Source organism: Musa acuminata, chromosome BXJ2-11 (assembly GCF_036884655.1).
Source record: "Musa acuminata AAA Group cultivar baxijiao chromosome BXJ2-11, Cavendish_Baxijiao_AAA, whole genome shotgun sequence".
NCBI classification, from domain to species: domain Eukaryota; kingdom Viridiplantae; phylum Streptophyta; class Magnoliopsida; order Zingiberales; family Musaceae; genus Musa; species Musa acuminata.
The window spans coordinates 9,561,208-9,580,515 of record NC_088348.1 but is presented as its reverse complement, the minus strand read 5'-3'; the positions used below and the strand labels follow the sequence as shown (position 1 = coordinate 9,580,515).

At 43.2% G+C, this 19,308-nt stretch overlaps 2 protein-coding genes across 2 annotated transcripts; both read left to right on the top strand.

Moving 5' to 3' along the window:
- Positions 1 to 2,391: 2,391 nt before the first annotated feature.
- LOC135627410 (pseudo histidine-containing phosphotransfer protein 2-like) lies at positions 2,392 to 5,313 on the top strand. Its single transcript, XM_065133504.1, has 6 exons — positions 2,392 to 3,278; positions 4,073 to 4,203; positions 4,278 to 4,346; positions 4,739 to 4,810; positions 4,895 to 4,967; positions 5,054 to 5,313. The coding sequence occupies exons 1-6, from the start codon at positions 3,132 to 3,134 to the stop codon at positions 5,102 to 5,104; spliced, it is 543 nt and encodes a 180-aa protein (XP_064989576.1). The 5' UTR covers positions 2,392 to 3,131; the 3' UTR covers positions 5,105 to 5,313.
- A 5,521-nt stretch (positions 5,314 to 10,834) lies between these two features.
- LOC135627976 (ABC transporter G family member 42-like) lies at positions 10,835 to 18,512 on the top strand. The gene is made up of 23 exons (XM_065134461.1): positions 10,835 to 11,330; positions 11,963 to 12,172; positions 12,247 to 12,331; positions 12,407 to 12,566; positions 12,656 to 12,732; positions 12,815 to 12,868; positions 13,311 to 13,401; positions 13,551 to 13,852; positions 13,937 to 14,218; positions 14,310 to 14,626; positions 14,702 to 14,862; positions 14,936 to 15,045; positions 15,129 to 15,279; positions 15,374 to 15,529; positions 15,621 to 15,790; positions 15,887 to 16,219; positions 16,299 to 16,589; positions 16,687 to 16,770; positions 16,867 to 17,000; positions 17,089 to 17,316; positions 17,402 to 17,573; positions 17,648 to 17,902; positions 17,973 to 18,512. The coding sequence occupies exons 1-23, from the start codon at positions 10,945 to 10,947 to the stop codon at positions 18,240 to 18,242; spliced, it is 4,479 nt and encodes a 1,492-aa protein (XP_064990533.1). The 5' UTR covers positions 10,835 to 10,944; the 3' UTR covers positions 18,243 to 18,512.
- The last annotated feature ends 796 nt before the right edge of the window (positions 18,513 to 19,308 follow it).

Here is a 19,308-nt window from a genome sequence, read left to right as displayed (position 1 = left end):
TCACAATGATTAGTTTGTCATGTATGATGCATGAATATGTTGATAAGGATGATTTGTGGGACACAGTGCATCTGTACAAGTAGATTGTGACGTTTGTTGACCATCGAGTATAAAATAAATCAAATTTGCTTCGAAAAAGAGTATGCTATACTTGTGGATCGGAATTTACCTTCTGCTTGAAGAGACTTGAGATCAGAAACTGGATAAGTTCATATCGAGTCAGCTCTGTTTTACTTTTGCCCATGTGCAACCTATCTCAGATTTTTAAATGTTAATGTCATCTTTCTGTCAGTGAGAAGATACCTAGTGAGTTTATTTTAATATATTTGCTTTCTGATATAGGGTCTCGTGATGGTTGACTAGAATATTGACTAGTTAAAGAGTGAAGGCAAATTAAAGAAGTACAAAGCAAAATTATTCACTAAAACATTGTGGTTATGTTGTCATATTAGCCTCATGACTGATAAAAGATATATCTCGTTCTTTATCTTGGAAGACATTGATGTTATATTTCATGACTTTATCTAGTGTAGAGTTTAGAAAATTTCACCATATTATCTTTTTCATTATTTAGACATTGATATTCTATTGAATTTTGAAAAATGTGTTCAAGAAAATGTATCCCAACATTTTCCAAATTGTAAGCTTATTGTTCATCAAGCATTAGGATTTTTTTGATTGTTGAATCTTTGATTTCGATGGAGTTCTGCTGTTTAAAACAAATCTGACATGTTTCCCCAACATACCGTGGATGGAAGTACATTTTAGTGCGAAATTGGACTTAAAAATTGCTTATGGTAAGATTCGTCACTGCATGTTTTTCTTATTTATCAAGTGAAACAACTGATATGCATTAATATATAAAGCAGGGTGCTTCATTATATGTTAGTGGAAGTGTTTATAACCTTAAATGCAGCACGATACATGTTAACTATTTTTATTGTTTTTCTTAAATGTTTAAAGCGGAAGTTCCTGGAACCATCTTGATTTGATATCTTGAGGTTTTGGGTCATTTTTTCTCAATTGGATTCAATACAATCTATGTAGGCAAATTGAAACCTCCTACTAGATCCTACATTTAGAGTAAGATAGACATAAATTTGTTCCTTCTTGTCTGTAAGCTGATAAATGAATGCATTTATTTGTAATACCAAATATTTAAGACAGGCGGTGATGGCTAAGTAGATGTGAATATTAATCTTGAAAATTTGCTAGTTCAGTCATCTTCACAGGACAGAAATATTGTCCTTTTTGTTACTTTTATCTAACCAACAACTTATAAAAGAAAATGAATTCCATATTGCACTTTTAATGGTTGCTTGTTACTAAATTTTTATCAGCATGTTTGGAGTGCATTCCATGATATCTGTAGTTTTAATGTAGGAAGATTAGAATGTGTTATGTGTTGCATTTGTGTGGTGTTTGTGCCTAGAATGGAACTGGATTTCTGTGGAAAATTTTGCAGGCCCTAATTTTGCCACCTTGCAACAACTGAGATCAGGTTTATCCAATGCTTGCTGTCGGAATCATTTCCAATCATTATTGTTTGCGAAGTTGAGAATTTTCAATTTTTCCAACAGTATTCGTTGCAGATTTGGCATCTGAGTATGTCCGTCCAGGTTAAGATTCTGTTTTCAACATTGGACAACGATGGAAGGCAAGAATCATGATGATGAGACAAATTATGCTTTGCATCCTGCAACTTTTGCTCCTTTAGCAAAGTAGTGGATGGGACCAGGCACCCCAAAAACACCAAAACTGAAAACCATTTGAGAGAGCTGTGGGAAATGTTACTCCATCCGACTCATATTGGATATGGAATAAAGATAGCATATCAAAAATGTGTGTTCTCATTCTCATCTTTTCTTTTCCATGTGCTTCAGGAGATAAAAAGGCAAGAAAATGACTACTATTTGATAAACTTCTTTTGTATTTTTTGATTATTTTTATCGAACTTTCATGGAAATTAATACAGATAATACACATGAAGGTGGCTGCTACTTGTCAGCAGTGAGAAATATTAAGGAAGTTTATTACTTGTGTTGCCATCAATCATAGAAAGGATGTCTTCATGGGGTTGCTGGCCTTTATCTCTACAGCCTAGATTGAGCACAAGTTAGCTAACAGGAATTTGTGGCTAATTTTCAATGAACGTGTAATTCCCATGATTCCTACTTTTTAGCAGTCGTTGGCGATTTTTTGGGAGTATCAACCAAACGAGTACAACTTCATCTGGCTCTGTGTTTTCCTTATCGGATCTTATGAAGTAATTCTTATTGGCCTCTGTTTATATCATTGATACTGGTTATATCAGCCTCCAAATTCTGAAAGAGATGGAAGCTTATTTTTTATTAAAATGGCTGACATGAGAGGTAACTTCTTAACAAGGGATGTTGATCACAAGAACATACAGGTGATGATTTGTGGCATGTAGTAGAGCATCTGATGACATACATATTGGATATGCTTAACATATTACCATCCATTCTCGAAATAAATAAACAGATAAAGAGTGTAGATCTGGTTAATTCATCAGAAGCTCATGAATCACTTGGATGTCTGCTTATAATTTGATTTGAGAATTATATCCTATGCGGTTCCATATATCTTATTCATCCAAATCTACTGGCCTTCAAAGCCTTTCAAGTTTTATGCACATGCGAGTAATCTAAAGGTAAAGTCGAACCAGTTCAACATCACTGCCAAGAGGGTAGTAGACATTTTCTAGATGCAAAGAGCACTAATTGTTTTTAGTTGATTAGCTGCTGAAGAATGTCAATTGTTGATGTCACTGGGAAAGAACCATACCATGCTCCAAAAGCATCTTGTTAACCAGGAATGTTTTGCTGCTCTAAGACATCATCAAGTAAAGCTAAGGGTGTTCCATGTACGAATCAAAGTGCATATTGCCCATGGTGTTGTAGATACAGCAAATGAGCCTTTTGGTTCTGTGCTACATGAGTAGTATTTTTTCATGAGCTCCAGCCAAGTTAATTTTACTCAGATTCGGTTTTAGTCCATCTCTTGGATCTTCAACTGAACCTGCCCCACCAGAGTGATACAGACTTTGCTAGTGGGTTCTGTGACACACATCACAAGCCCTTTTCCTGCTCTATAAATACCAATCCAACATGGCTCTTCATATCTCATCAGCACCTCCTATCTCTGCATTCCACCACTTGCTCTGTTTCTTTTTTCACGACACTTATCCAGAGATGGAGTATGCTTCTAGCTTGCAGCGCCAGCTTGCCAGCATGAAGAAGAACCTCTTTGATCAGGTTGGGTTTCTTCTCTCCACCTTGCTATTCTCTTTGTACTATAGGTGCTCTCAATACAGGCAAAGCCTTCATTTCTTGCAGTGACTTCAAGAAATGGACTCAACTGCCACACCACCATGATCATTATGGTTTTCATTTGTCCAACTTTGTTGTGTTCTCTAGTGAAAACACTAAATGATCAGATAGAAACCAGGATATATGAATCACTGCTAGTCAAGACATTCTTGAACAGTAACAGATTTCTCTCTCTCTCTCTCTCTCTCTCTGGCTCTTTGTACATATACATACATACATATCTTTCTCTCAGTTTCATGTTTCATAGATGCACTGAGAACCTTGTAAGCTCATGAATCAGGATGTTACCTTAAACATTATTCAGAACATGAGTAAGCCACAGTAATGTGTCACTTATATTTCTTAAACATTATTCATCTAAGCTTCCAGATTGGTCTTAAAATGTCCCAATAATTTCACGACGTTTATGAATTTATATTTCTTTTTTTTTTTCATATATGTATAAATATATTGTTGTCTTCAAGAGAAGTATAATCATTCTTACAATAACATTAAAGTTTTGATATGTTAAATAAGAACACCTGCAAGTTTTGTTCTATATGAATTATTAGCTCACAAATGTAAGGCTTCGGAGACTACACATCAATATTCTGATGTCCATCAGGTATCCTCTTTACAATATCTTTGTACATGCAACTGTGTTTTCTCCTTATACACAAATATCTGTTATGTTTATTTACACAAGACCAGTTTATCAATTTTGCCAAGTCGTATTGCAGGGATACCTAGATGAACAATTTTATCAGCTAGAGGAGTTGCAGGATGAATCCAGCCCTAATTTTGTGGAAGAAGTTGTCACCTTGTTCTTCAGGGATTCATCCAGATTGGTGGCTAACATCGACCAGGCTCTGTAAGCACATTTCTTTGCAGAGTAGTCTGCACATGGAAAGTTCACATTTGTTAATATCATCAATTTCTATGCAGTCAGAAGTACCCTCAAGATTTTCGTAGGCTGGACAACATCATGCACCAGTTGAAGGGTAGTGCTTCCAGGTAATACTTGGTGCCCATTAGAAAACATCATATTTACAAGAACAGTCCAGTAGATGAGACCCTCAACAGTGCAAGGATTAAGAAGAGTGAATGCACGTAGTTTTATCCTTGCAAACACAAAGACTATCTGCTTGATTCAAAAACTAGCTCATGATTAAGTGGAAGTTGCAAAACATAAAGAGTGATGATGGATATACTGCTAAACCTTTCACCAGAACTCCAAAAATCTCACATTTGTAAACATGAAGTTGCGCTCAACCCTTCAAGAACTTTTCTTTGTCTTGTTCTCTCTCTCTCTCTCTCTCTCTCTCTCTTGCTTTCTTTTATTATTGGATCATTTGTTCCTGATGACATGCAAATATGACTGACATAAGCTGGCGGAACTTGTGTAGCATCGGTGCTGCAAAGATGAAGAATGAGTGCACCAGTTTCAGAGAATTCTGCAATAAAGAAAACCGTGAAGGGTGCTTTTCTTTTCCTCAACAATAGTTCACTCAATCATGATCTGTTCATGCTTTACTAGTAATAATGCATCGACACCCATTCAGATGCCTGAGATCATTTCAGAAGGTGAAGAAGGAGCATGCCGTCCTGAAGCAGAAGTTGGAAAACTACTTCCAGGTTGAATTCGAGCAAAAAAAACTGTACATTGTCCTGAACTCCATCTCCTCAAACTTGTTAAGCACCTCTCATTTTTGCTGTGCCAGTTGCTGAGACAAGATGGTCCTGTTGACAAAGCGACTCGCTCTGGCAACTGAGAAGAGAGGCTCTCGTTCGTGAAGCCATGCCGCCGGTGGGAGGCATGATGCGCGTCCACTGACCCATTATAAAGCCTAGATTGTGTGAGAATAAGCAATGTTGTTACAGTTGATGTTGGCTGTAGAATGCAAAATGGAATCGATTATATTGTATCCTCCTCATCTATATATTATATATAATTGCATGAGAACAAGCCATCTCTTCTTTATATGTTCTCTCAAGTCTCTATTACTGTGTATAAAGTCCTCGACTCTTTTTTTTTTTCTATTTAATTTCATCAAAAATAGTAAAAATAAATTTTAATTTCAGAAGTTTACTATCAAAAGTCAAAATCTTTTACTAAATAATATTTTTAAAAATTATGGGATAAGATTTCTATCTCTTAAAGTTTAATAAGTAGCTTTTATGTACTGCAATCGTACTAATATTTTAGATGTGTGGCCGGCTAAAGTTGGACGATTAAGTCAAAGCTGATTGACTCATCGTGTAAACCCATTCGTGGATTCGTGTGCGAGTCAACGTAGCTTCGTCAGCTGAAGTTGAGGATGGGTCACTCCAACGAAACCTTCTGCACTACGTTGGGATGACGATGATGATGATATGATAATAATTGATGTGATCTCAACTGAGATCGCATGACACGGCGCCAATTAATTTAGATTAATAGAGAAGTATTCGCACAGTTGTCCAAATCGTACATCTAAGAAAAAGAACAATTTTTATAGTATTTAAGGACCATTTAACTTTGAAAAATAATAAGGACAAATTCCTTTTTTTTAAAAGTACGTCGGACCGCCCTCCCCTCTCCTTCATTGCCCTCCTCCCCTTAACCCTCACCTCGCCTCCCCTCTTATTTTGTTGTTGTTGTCCTTGCCTTCCCTTCCCTCTTCCTCTCTCGTCATTCGCAAGGATCTATTGTCACTTGCTGATGACCTTAGCATTACTTAGTGATGTGTCTGTTGGGCTGATGGCCCATATTCAGCCCACAGCCCACACCCCCTCTTAATCTAACCCTAATTAAGATTAGGAGGGTGTGGTGGCTGCGTTTTAGAGGCAGATTAAAGCTATAAAAAGGCAGCAACGAGGCAGATCTTTGGAGCGACGAGATTCCAAAGAGAAGAAGGAGAACAAGGCAGAAAAGGAAGAGAAAGAAAGGGAAGAAGACAAGGACAACGCAGAGAGACTGTTCACAATCATCTAGCAGTGTTCTCATCTCAGGTTAGATCAAATCTACAGTAGACTCTTGCTGTGATTACTTGGGGAGGTTTTAGATATTGTGGGCAGTGACGTGATCCTTGTATCCCAGTTATTCTCTTGTGGTTGTTGCTAAGGTTTTGGGCAAGAGATTGAGATTTGTATATTCATTATTCTCATAGTGGATTATCTCTAGTTTGCCCTGTGGTTTTTACCCTTCACATTGAAGGGGTTTTCCACGTATATCTTGGTGTTCTGTTTGATTGTGTTTCCATTTTATTCCGCTGCGTATTTTGGTCTTCTAGTATTTGTTCCTATACAAAGGTTATTCCTGTTTATATCCCCATCAACTAGTATCAGAGCGGGGTTTTGGTGATTTAATTTTTGTATTTGAACATGGAGGCCAGTAATATTTCTCGTATGATTAGTTTGAATGGAAACAATTGGATGATATGGAAACCAAGAATGGAAGATCTCTTGTATTGCAAAGATTTGTATGGACCTTTGCAAGGGGATAGTGCAAGATGATGAGTGGAAGAGGTTAGATCGAAAAACAATTAGGTTTATGACAGTGGCTTGATGATAGTGTCTTTCACCATGTTTCTACTGAAATTTCTGCATATTCTCTTTGGAAAAAATTGGAAAGTCTCTATGAAAGAAAAACAGCTGGCAACAAAGCTTTTTTGATCAGAAAACTTGTGAACCTAAAATATAGAGAGGGTGCTTCTATTGCTGAGTATTTGAATGAAATGCAGAGTATTACTAACCAGTTATCCTCTATAAAAATGTCTCTTGATAATGAGTTGCAGGCATTGTTACTTCTCGGTTCATTACCAGAAAGTTAGGAGACACTGGTGGTTTCCCTCAGTAATTTTGCACCAGATGATATTGTCACTATGAGTCAAGTAACAAGCAGTTTGTTGAATGAGGAGTTGAGAAGAAAAAGTTCGGCAACATCTCAGAATGATTCACAAGCACTTATATCAGAGAACAGAGGAAGGTCAAAGTCCAGAAGCAGTTCACGTATGGGTAGGAGCAAGTCAAGATCAAGAAAAGATATTGTTTGCTATAACTGTGGTGAGAAAGGACATTACAAGAACCAATGTAAGCAACATAAGAAGAACAAGAAAAAGGGAAAAGAAGTGGAGTCTACAGAGTCAAAGGATAATACTACAGCTATAGTGCAGGGTGGTGATTATTTGATTTTGTCTCCTTCTGATGATATTTTTTCTTGTGTGTGTCAGGATCTTGAGTGGGTGATTGACACAGGTGCTTCTTATCATGCTACACCACGGAGGGAGTTTTTTGCTACATATAGGTCTGGAAACTTTGGTGTTGTCAAGATGGGCAACTATGGCACAGCAGACATCATTGGCATGGGTGATATCCATTTAAAGACCAACCTTGGCTGCAAGTTGGTACTTAAGGATGTGAGGCATGTGGTTGACTTGAGGCTGAATTTAATTTCAGTTGGAAGACTAGAAGATGAAGAGTATGAAAGCAGATTTCACAGAGGGCAATGGAAGCTCAGTAAGGGTTATCTTGTTATAGCTAGTGGAAAGAAATGTCATACTTTGTACAGGTTGCAGGCTAAAGCTTATGGTGAGCAGTTAAATGCTACAGAGAAAGACTTCAGTATGGAGTTGTGGCATAGGCGATTGGGACACATGAGCGAGAAGGGGCTGCAAGCTCTTTCCAAGAGAGAGGTATTACCAGATCTCAGAGGTATACATCTGAACCCTTGTATTGATTGTTTGGCTGGTAAACAACATAGAGTTTCATTTGCTAGTGCTGCTTTGTCTAGAAAAATGCATGCCTTAGACCGTGTTTATACAGATGTATGTGGTCCTTTGAGGACAAAAACTCCTGGTGGATCTGTTGATGTTCTTGGTATAAATGGTGCACTTTATTTTGTCACTTTTATAGATGATTTTTCCAGGAAAGTTTGGGCTTATGCTTTGAAGACCAAAGATCAGGTTATTAATGTCTTCAAAGAGTTTCATGCTAGGGTTGAAAGGGAGACAGAAAGGAAATTAAAATGCATAATATCAGATAATGGTGGTGAGTATACAGGATTGTTTAATGACTATTGCAGGTCACATGGGACCCAACATGAGATGACAGTTCCTGGTACACCTCAGCATAATGCAATTGCAGAGAGGATGAACTGCACCATCATGGAAAAGATCAGATGTATGCTTTCACAGGCCAAGCTACCCAAAAGGTTTTGGGATGAGGTTTTGAGGACTGCAGTTGATGTGATCAACTTATCACCATGTACAGCCCTAGATGGTGACGTTGCAGAGCATGTATGGTCAGAGAAAGATGTTTCCTACAAGCATTTGAGAGTATTTGGTTGTCGTGCATTTGCACATGTTCCAGATAATGAGAGGTCCAAGCTGGATGGTAAGTCTAAAGAATGTATTTTTCTTGGTTACTCACATGATCAGTTTGGTTACAGGCTTTGGGATCCAGAAAAGCAGAAGGTGTTCAGGAGCAGAGATGTGGTCTTCTTTGAGGATCAAACCTTTGAGGATTTGAAGAAGAAGGCACCAGCTAAGACTTCTGTAGAAGGATTAGCAGATTGTGACCCAGTTATTCCTCCAGTATATCAGGGTGATGGGGGAGATGTGCAGGAAAATAGTGTCGAGCCTGATGTTGATTTACCTGCAGGACATGTTGAGCAAAAAGAAAGACAGGAGATATGCCGACAATTGGTCGGTATGACTTCACATTGAGGAGTCATGGGACAGCCTCCCTTATGGGCTGAAGGGGGAGGTTGTTGGGCTGATGGCCCATATTCAGCCCATGTGGGCTTTATTAGCCCACAGCCCACACCCCCTCTTAACCTAACCCTAATTAAGATTAGGGAGGTGTGGTGGCTACGTTTTAGAGGCAGATTAAAGCTATAAAAAGGCAGCAACGAGGCAGATCTTTGGAGCGACGAGATTCCAAAGAGAAGAAGGAGAACAAGGCAGAAAAGGAAGAGAAAGAAAGGGAAGAAGACAAGGACAACGCAGAGAGACTGTTCACAATCATCTAGCAGTGTTCTCATCTCAGGTTAGATCAAATCTACAGTAGACTCTTGCTGTGATTACTTGGGGAGGTTTTAGATATTGTGGGCAGTGACGTGATCCTTGTATCCCAGTTATTCTCTTGTGGTTGTTGCTAGGGTTTTGGGCAAGAGATTGAGATTTGTATATTCATTATTCTCATAGTGGATTATCTCTAGTTTGCCCTGTGGTTTTTACCCTTCACATTGAAGGGGTTTTCCACGTATATCTTGGTGTTCTGTTTGATTGTGTTTCCATTTTATTCCGCTGCGTATTTTGGTCTTCTAGTATTTGTTCCTATACAAAGGTTATTCCTGTTTATATCCCCATCAGTGTCAATTCCATCGTTGATTACACATCTGTCTCTAACCTGATCTTCGTTATTGCCCCTCTATCAAGGTTGACGATTGATAGAATAAATTATGAAGAAGATAGAAAAATAGAAGATGTATTTATGTTTGATATGTGCTCCCTATTTATACACACTAAGAGAGAGAATTTCTCTCAATAGAGTAGCGAGATTTCCTCGTGCAGTTGGAAAAATCTTAGCTGTTATCAACGATGTGGACGATAGGATGAAGGAGAGTCTTAGAGTCATCTTTCCTCTTACCCTTATTTATCACAATCTCGCCTTGTCGCCTCCACCCCTCGTCTAATACTATCATAATGAGGAACGAGGGGTTCCAAAGATGTGTAAGAGTATGATCATCTTCGACTTCATCTCGTCGGAGCACATGTGATTGGACCTCATAAGGATAAGTAGAAGAGGGGGAGGTGTCAAAGAGGAGTGAAGGCCGGGAACAATGACAACGACTTGGAGGGTGGCTCGCACAAACTCAATCCATAACTTTGCTACAATTGGCTTACACAAGATCAAGCCCATCCTCAATCACTCTCTTGAGAGATAAGCCACCTCGATCACGCCAACATAACAATAAATAAGAGAAGAAGATGACAACAAAGGGCGAGAGTTGAGGGGTGGACGAGGGCACAACGATAATTCCGGACAAAGGATAGAAGCGACAACAAGACTAATATCATTTTTTACGAAAAAGAAAACACATGAGAGAACAAATGAAAAAGGGTGTAAACTGAAATTTTATGATTTTAATTTTGAGAATTTTCTCAATGTTTTCCGCTGCCTTCGCTCTCCCTGACATCATCAGCTTTGGGAGCGATACGTTAACGGAGCTCGATCGACCAGAACATGAGCCGACTCAATTGGGTCCGTTCGAGTCAGGTCACATAAAAAAAGAGCCGATTCGGGTTGGTGGGTTCGGACCGGCTCGTGAAGCAACTTTAAATTACATGGTGAACCGGGCGCATCGACTGTAGCCAAATTGCCGCTGATTGATTGCACCTAACGCGACGAATTAAGCGTTCGATGCTTCAGAGAAAGGAAAGACCGCTTCACCAACCGCGCCTTATCGGACTCTCGGCCTGATGTGTATATATAGAAAACGAGGCTCCCACACCCACCCCAACTCCTCCCAATCCCCTACTCCTGCCCTCCCCTCCCCACTACTTACATAACACGCCACGGAGCTCTACGATACGAGGGGAGAGGGAGACAAGGAGAGGCAGGTGAAGGGATGGAGAGGGTGTGGGACTCGGGGCGGCGGGCGAGCCGGAGCCTCAGCAGGGGCGTGAACGTGGGGAACTGGGGGATGGAGGACGTGTTCGCGCCGTCGAGCACGCGGGGGAGGTCATGGCGGAGCCGGAGCAGGGTCGACGACGACGAGGAGGCGCTGCGGTGGGCCGCGCTGGAGAGGCTCCCCACCTACAACCGCCTGCGCACCGGGATCCTCCGGTCGGTGGTGGAGGAGGGGGAGCAGGGGCGGCGGCGGTACCAGCACAAGGAGGTGGACGTGCGCAAGATGGGCGTCAGCGAGCGGCAGGAGTTCATCGAGCGCGTCTTCAAGGTGGCCGAGGAGGACAACGAGCGCTTCCTCAAGAAGCTGCGCAACCGTATCGACAAGTGAGTTCCTCCTCTTCCTCTTCCTCCTCCTCTTTCGTTAGTCCATCATTATGCGCTATTTTGGACCACGAAACATGCTTGGTAGAATGATCCAACAACGAGTCAAAACGTCTTATCATCAACAGAAAGCAATAAAAAAAAAAGGCAAAACCAATCAATCCATTAATATTACCTGTCAACTATCTTCCTTTATGACACAAGAATTGCATCATAAATGGATCACCCATCCGCGGTAAGGGGTAATGGTAGACAGATGTAAAGCTCGAGGTCCCATCCTATTGGCTATTGGTCGGGCCATCATAAGATCGTGGGGGAACACTACCTCTCGAGTACTTAATAGTAATTTGCTTTCAGAGATGTGTCCTTTTTGCCTAATTCTAATCTATTCAACATCAAAGTGCGTTGGGTATTCGGGAAGGACAAGAATAATTAATGTGCAGCAAGTTTCTTGGCGATGGGTTTACCTCCATTCGCACCGCCGGACAAAAGTTCCTGTCCCCAGAGCCTGACGCATTTGGATTTGATAGCAATGGGTGGCTGTCGTGATGGTGATCACATTTCCAACATGATTTGCTTGCTAACAATTTGAGACCAATACTGAGTCCTCCTCACCAACGGGAGTTGTGATGCAGGGTTGGCATCCAGTTACCGACTGTGGAGGTGAGGTTCGAGCATCTGAACGTGGAGGCCGAATGCCATGTCGGGAACAGAGCTCTGCCGACGCTGACCAACACCGCCAGGGACATCGCCGAGTCCGCCATCGGCCTCCTGGGAATCAACCTCACCAAGAGAACTACTCTCACCATCCTGAAAGATGTCTCAGGAGTCGTACAACCCTCGAGGTGATCACGCTCGCCAAGAAGTTGCAGAAATAGCAATCGAGTCGACTAAAATGGTCAACGATGGTTTCTTTCAGGATGACACTTCTGTTAGGCCCTCCATCATCCGGGAAGACCACCCTCTTGCTAGCTTTAGCTGGAAAACTCGATCCGAGTTTGAAGGTTGGTGACTGACCTCCTCCTCCATGGCTTAATCAGTTCGACCAACCCGTCGTAAACGAAATCTACGACTTGCAGACCAGAGGGGAGATATCATACAACGGATACAGATTGGACGAGTTCGTGCCCCAGAAATCTGCAGCTTACATCAGCCAGAACGATGTTCATGTGGGCGAGATGACCGTCAAAGAAACCTTCGACTTCTCTGCAAGGTGTCAAGGCGTAGGAGCGCGATATGGTACTGATTCATGCCATCCCGTCCCTTTCTCGTCTGCAAGTCCACATGGTAGCTCGTACTAGAGTTTGAGTGCTGAATCGTGTTGTTAGATCTCCTGACGGAGCTGGCGAAGAGGGAGAAGGATGCAGGAATTCTCCCAGAAGCTGAAGTGGATCTCTTCATGAAGGTAACTATTAATCTGATCAGAAGCAGGCCTTAATCCATGATGATTGGTTGATCTTAAGGTTCTCCGAAACAAAACACTGCAGGCCACAGCAATCGAGGGAGTCAAGAGCAGTCTTCTGACGGACTACACTCTCAAGGTACGTAGATTCTTACTTGACTCGTGAATGCTTCCGACGGGTCAAACTGCTTTGAGATACTTGCTGGTCTCGAGGCAGGAGAGCGGCAGTCGTTTGTGTCTGACGAAGTCAACGAGGTCGATACGGGGCCCTGGCGTTTGGGGGTGGGGTCCAGCGGGGGGGAGTCGGTCACCCACCCCACGCGGTGGGGGTTGGTGAACCGGCTCGATTACGTCGTCCTCCTCCTCCACCCTCTACTTTTGCTCCACTAAGATGCGTAGAAATGACGTGTTGATTTCGATCACAGTGACAGAAATCTCACCATATTTCAAGAATTCGGAAATAATAATCGAGTGATTATAATGCAAATGAAATCAAATTAGTCGACGAATAGTGGGTTATTCATTATAGAAGATGGACGAGGGAAGGTCTAACCATGGCGTTGACTCGTTAATTGCTGCAGATACTTGGGCTGGACATTTGTGGTGATACGATTGTGGGCGATGAGATGCAGAGAGGGATCTCCGGAGGTCAAAAGAAGCGCGTCACCACAGGTTCGTACCTTCTAAATCTTCGAACAATCTGCAAGGAAGGAACAGTGAATGAACAGAACCTGCACCTTCTTCCTGTTTCCTTCGACGAATGCTGGAATCCGATCCTTGCTTCGCTGCGTAATGAGACCTCCATCGGCATGGCAATACAGGTGAGATGATCGTTGGCCCGACCAAAGTGCTGTTCATGGACGAGATATCGACCGGCCTCGACAGCTCCACCACCTTCCAGATCGTGAAATGCCTGCAGCAGATCGTCCACCTGGGTGAGGCCACCATCCTCATGTCCCTCCTCCAGCCCGCGCCCGAGACCTTCGAGCTCTTCGACGACATCATCCTCCTCTCCGAGGGCCAGATCGTCTACCAGGGCCCCCGCGAGTTCGTCCTCGATTTCTTCGAGGCCTGCGGCTTCCGCTGCCCCGAGCGCAAAGGCACCGCCGACTTCTTGCAGGAGGTAAGGAAACAGAGCTCAGGCTTCAGTCCTCGCCGACGAGCAGCGTGCGCACTCGGCCCTCGATGATCTCGATCTTGGTCGCAGGTCACGTCGAGGAAAGACCAGGAGCAGTACTGGGCGGACAAACAAAGGCCGTACCGCTACATCTCCGTCTCCGAGTTCGCTCAGCGATTCAAGCGATTCCACGTCGGTCTTCGTCTGGAGAACGAGCTCTCCATCCCCTTCGACAAGTCGCAGAGCCACAAGGCCGCTTTGGTCTTCTCCAAGAAGTCCGTTTCCAACTCGGAGCTCCTCAAAGCCTCCTTTGCCAAGGAGTGGCTCCTCATCAAGCGTAACTCCTTCGTCTACATCTTCAAGACTGTTCAGGTAACGCCCCCAACCCCGTCACCTGAATTTGCTGGTAGCTCGCCTCGGAGTCCTACGATTGACATCATCTTCTTGTTCGATTCGCGCGAAGCTCGTCATCGTGGCGCTCATAGCGTCAACCGTATTTCTGAGGACTCGCATGCACACGAGGACCGAAGACGATGGTGTCACCTACATTGGAGCGCTCCTCTTCGGGTTGATCGTGAACGTCTTCAATGGTTTCGCGGAGCTGTCCATCGCCATCTCGCGTCTCCCGGTGTTCTACAAGCACAGGGACCTGCTCTTCTATCCGGCATGGGTATTCACCTTGCCGAACTTTCTCCTCCGAATACCGATATCGATCCTGGAAACCATCGTTTGGACTGCCATGACCTACTACACCATTGGCTACGCCCCGGAGGCCAGCAGGTAAACTTCTAGCTCTCCACAGACATACTGATCTCTTTTGCTGAGCCGTAGCACTCACCGTTCTCTATGTCACAGGTTCTTCAAGCAGCTGGTGCTAGTGTTCCTGATCCAGCAAATGGCGGCGGGGCTGTTCAGAACCGTCGCCGGTATTTGTAGGTCCATGATCATCTCCAACACCGGTGGGGCTCTGTCCGTGCTCATCATCTTTGTACTTGGAGGCTTCATTCTACCCAAAGGTACTCATGCACCGCCTGAGATGAGGACACGAAAGGGCGAATGATTACTGAACTTTTCGTTCTTCACCAACAGATGTGATTCCCAAATGGTGGATATGGGGCTTCTGGATTTCGCCACTTACCTACGGATATAATGCTTTAGCGGTGAACGAATTTTTGGCTCCCAGGTGGATGAACAGACGGGTAAGTTCTTCTCCCACGAACTGTGAGATCTTGTGCAGCTCCATTTTGTGTGAGCTTAAGATCTCTGATACGATTGGTGACAGGCAGCAGATGGTCGACCGCTAGGAAGGTCAATCCTCGAAAATGCCAATGTCTTCGCAGAGGCCAGATGGTACTGGATTGGAGCCTTGGCGCTTCTGGGATTCAGCATCCTCTTCAATTTGCTGTTCACCTTCTTCCTCATGTATCTGAATCGTATGTTGTCAACCTACCTCTCCGTATGTTTCGCTGATGATGCAGACTTCCTTCCTGTTCTTATCAGTTGAGCTCAGTATACTTTGACGCGCAGCTATTGGAAAACCGCAAGCTGTTATATCTGAAGAAACAGCAGCAGAAATGGAAGAAGACCGAGACGAAACAAGAGAGTCGCCGAGAATTAGGAGGACGAACTCCAAGAATGATCCTTTACCTCGCGCATTGTCAAAAAGGGACGGAAACAACACCAGTAAGTGCCGCAATTAGGATAGCACCAACCCTCGCCATGCTTCGGAACGATAAGGTCGCTGCTGTGCTCTAACTTGAGCTCATTCTAACAGGAGAAATGATGAAGCTGCGAATGAGCTCCGGTGGGACGAACGGGCTCAGCCGTGATACGTCCATCGATACGGCCGCTTCCGGCGTTGCTCCCAAGAGAGGAATGGTTCTTCCCTTCACGCCTCTGACCATGTCCTTTGATGAAGTCAATTACTACGTCGACATGCCTCCGGTGAGCTCTCTCATTCATTCTCCTTGTTGTGGATGAAGCAGAGCAATATGATCTTGGAATCGAGTAGCAACGATGCGTTGTTGTTCTGTTCACCAGGAAATGAAAGATCAAGGAGTCGCAGAAGATAGGCTGCAGCTCCTAAGGAATGTAACAGGGGCTTTTCGACCGGGCGTCCTCACAGCCCTCATGGGCGTGAGCGGGGCTGGGAAAACCACCCTTATGGATGTTTTGGCTGGGCGAAAGACTGGTGGCTACATCGAAGGAGACATCCGCATCTCCGGCTATCCCAAGAAACAAGAGACATTCGCAAGGATTTCCGGTTACTGTGAGCAAAACGATATCCACTCGCCTCAGGTCACCGTCCGGGAGTCCTTGATATACTCTGCTTTTCTCCGTCTCCACAAGGAAGTCAGCGATGAAGAAAAGCTGGTGAGTCCAAGACGACGATGCCCGACACGATCCAATCGTGACGTGTATGATGAACCAAAGCTAATTCCTGTAATCTCAGAAATTTGTTGATGAGGTGACGGAGCTGGTGGAGCTCGACAACCTGAGAGATGCCATAGTGGGGCTGCCAGGAGTCACAGGGCTGTCTACGGAACAGAGGAAGCGGCTGACGATAGCAGTGGAGCTTGTTGCCAATCCCTCTATCATCTTCATGGACGAACCGACATCAGGCCTCGATGCAAGAGCAGCAGCCATCGTCATGAGAACCGTGAGGAACACAGTCGACACCGGAAGAACTGTTGTTTGTACGATCCATCAACCAAGCATCGACATATTCGAGGCCTTCGACGAGGTCTGCCCATCTCGAGACGACCCTCCAACAGATTATAGAATGCATTCTTGCTTGCTTATGTTCCGATGATGCTATAACTTCTTCGATCTTGCAACAGCTGCTGCTCATGAAAAGAGGAGGCCAAGTAATCTACTCTGGACCTTTGGGAAGAAACTCCTACAAGATAATCGACTACTTCGAGGTGCAATTTCTCTTGCTTTGAACTCATTATTAGCTTCAGGTTAAATTCCTTGCAGCCGAGAATGAGAAATGAAAACTCCTGCTTTGCATGTTTCAGGCAATTCCTGGAGTTCCAAAGATCAAAGACAAATACAATCCTGCGACATGGATGCTGGAAGTCAGTTCGGTTGCTGCTGAAGTGCGCCTACAAATGGACTTCGCTAAGTACTACGAATCATCAGCTCGCTACCAGTAAGTAGTGAAATGCAACCTTGGGACAAGAAATCCATCCATTTACGTGCGGCTTTGATCACTGATTAGCATAGTTTTGCTTGGGTAGGCGCAACAAAGCATTGGTTAGTGAGCTCAGTAAACCGGCACCGGGAACAAATGATCTCTACTTCCCCACGCAGTACTCCCAGTCTCCTTGGGGGCAGTTCAAGGCCTGCCTCTGGAAGCAGTGGTGGACCTACTGGAGGAGCCCTGATTACAACCTCGTCAGATTTGTCTTCACCTTGCTCACCGCTCTACTGCTAGGCTCCATATTTTGGAGAATTGGCCAGAAGAGGTGCGTGGATGCAGGACATGTTGTTCCTCTCATTTCTCTGCTGCGATCATCTTGATGGAACTTGGGTTTGGCCTCCGTGGTGCAGGGGAAGTGCAACCAGTCTTCGGATCGTCATCGGGGCGATGTACGCAGCGGTCATGTTCGTCGGCGTCAATAACTGCGCGACGGTGCAACCACTGGTAGCGATCGAGAGGACGGTGTTCTATCGAGAAAGGGCCGCTGGAATGTACTCTGCTTTACCGTATGCCTTGGCTCAGGTAAGAGGACTGCGCGCGATCTACTGTATACGGGCGTTGATTGGTATGATCCAACGGAGTTTGATCCACCGCAGGTGTTCGTGGAAATTCCATACGTGATCACTCAGGCGGTGTACTACTCCCTCATCGTCTACGCCATGATGAACTTCCAATGGACAGCGGCAAAGTTCTTTTGGTTCTACTTCATCTCCCTCTTCTCCTTCCTATACTTCACTTACTACGGCATGATGACCGTCTCGCTGTCACCAAATCATCAAGTCGCTGCCATCTTTGCTTCCACCTTCTACTCCGTCTTTAACCTCTTCTCAGGCTTCTTCATCCCCAGACCAGTAAGTTTCTGTGTACTTTGTGGGGTGGAGTTGTATGATCGGTGGCTGAATGTAATGTAATTGATTGCAGAGGATTCCCGAATGGTGGGTGTGGTACTACTGGATTTGCCCATTGCAATGGACGGTCTATGGGCTGATAGTAACACAATATGGGGACTTGGAGAGCTACATCACAGTGCCTGGCCAGTCGGATCAGAAGATCAAGAACTATGTGAAGGACTATTATGGATACAATACTGACTTCATGCCTGTGGTAGCCATAGTGCTGGTTGGTTTCGCTGTCTTCTTTGCTTTCATGTTTGCTTTCTGCATCAAGAAGCTCAACTTCCAGCAGAGGTAGGGGGAGGCGGGGAGGAGAGGCAGCTCAAATATTGTAGCTTGGAGGTTAAGGTTTCCTTTGTACCATTCGTTATATAATACATTACCGTGAAAAGTAATTACTTAAGTTGTAAATTTAGTGATGATTGTCACAACAAATGAGATTTCTCCAACTACATAGCAGATGAGATTTTCCCGAGGAAATCTCGTTGTCAGTTGAGGAAAATCCTCTCCTTCAACATGTATAAATAGACACCATGGAAGAGTATGCTTTTTTGTCTTTATGACTTCATTCTTTGTTCTATCAGATTGTATGAATTTTTGGAGATTAGTTTCATGAAGCTTTATACGAAGTATATTTTGAGAGAGAGAGAGAGAGAGAGAGTGAGAGAGAGAGTTTTGTCCGAGAAGCAAACCTGTCAGCGAAATTACATTTGAATTCAAGTCACTTTAAGAAATTTTGATAAAAGAAAATCTCTTAATTACTTATGTCGCATAATATTATTGAGAGATTGCATATTCTCTCTCTTTTTTTTTTCTCACGTAAAGTTATTAAGAGATCACATATTTTCTCTCATCTCCCCTTTATCCCTAATGTATTGACTGTAGCGATTATACAAAGAATAGAAAAAGAGAAGAATCAAGTCTAGTTCTTTTTACATATCCACATCGTTATAGCTTTTGGATCTGATGATCGTTATAGCTTTTGGATCTGATGATGATGGTGCGCTTACAGATTAGATAAAAAATTTCTGAATGACATCGAAAAGTATGCATTATATATTTAATCCATTATTATTTTATTTCAGTTTATGGTATTAAAGTTTTTCACGTAACAATAGCATATTACGATTTTTATGCTTACAATTAGTATTAGAACCATGTTTTAAAATCAAATACTTTGGATCGTAAAAGTATTTCAGATCTTTTTATCCATCATTTATTTGTGAAAAGGTGCTATTCGATTTTGATTTATGATGCTTAAATGATCTATCCGTTTTATCGATCTATTTTTCTATTTAGTGTTTTGTCGTATGCTTGTAAGCAACATAAGGTTCCTCATGTTTAATCAATGGACCACCGTCAAC

Coding starts and splice junctions, on each gene's coding strand:
- LOC135627976 (XM_065134461.1), top strand. CDS start 10,945: ATGGAGAGGGTGTGGGACTCGGGGCGGCGGGCGAGCCGGAGCCTCAGC. Junction 14,627..14,701: donor TACGCCCCGGAGGCCAGCAG/GTAAACTTCTAG, acceptor TCTATGTCACAG/GTTCTTCAAGCAGCTGGTGC. Junction 17,317..17,401: donor TGGAGAATTGGCCAGAAGAG/GTGCGTGGATGC, acceptor TCCGTGGTGCAG/GGGAAGTGCAACCAGTCTTC.
- LOC135627410 (XM_065133504.1), top strand. CDS start 3,132: ATGGCTCTTCATATCTCATCAGCACCTCCTATCTCTGCATTCCACCAC. Junction 4,347..4,738: donor TTGAAGGGTAGTGCTTCCAG/GTAATACTTGGT, acceptor GAACTTGTGTAG/CATCGGTGCTGCAAAGATGA. Junction 4,968..5,053: donor AGTTGGAAAACTACTTCCAG/GTTGAATTCGAG, acceptor TTGCTGTGCCAG/TTGCTGAGACAAGATGGTCC.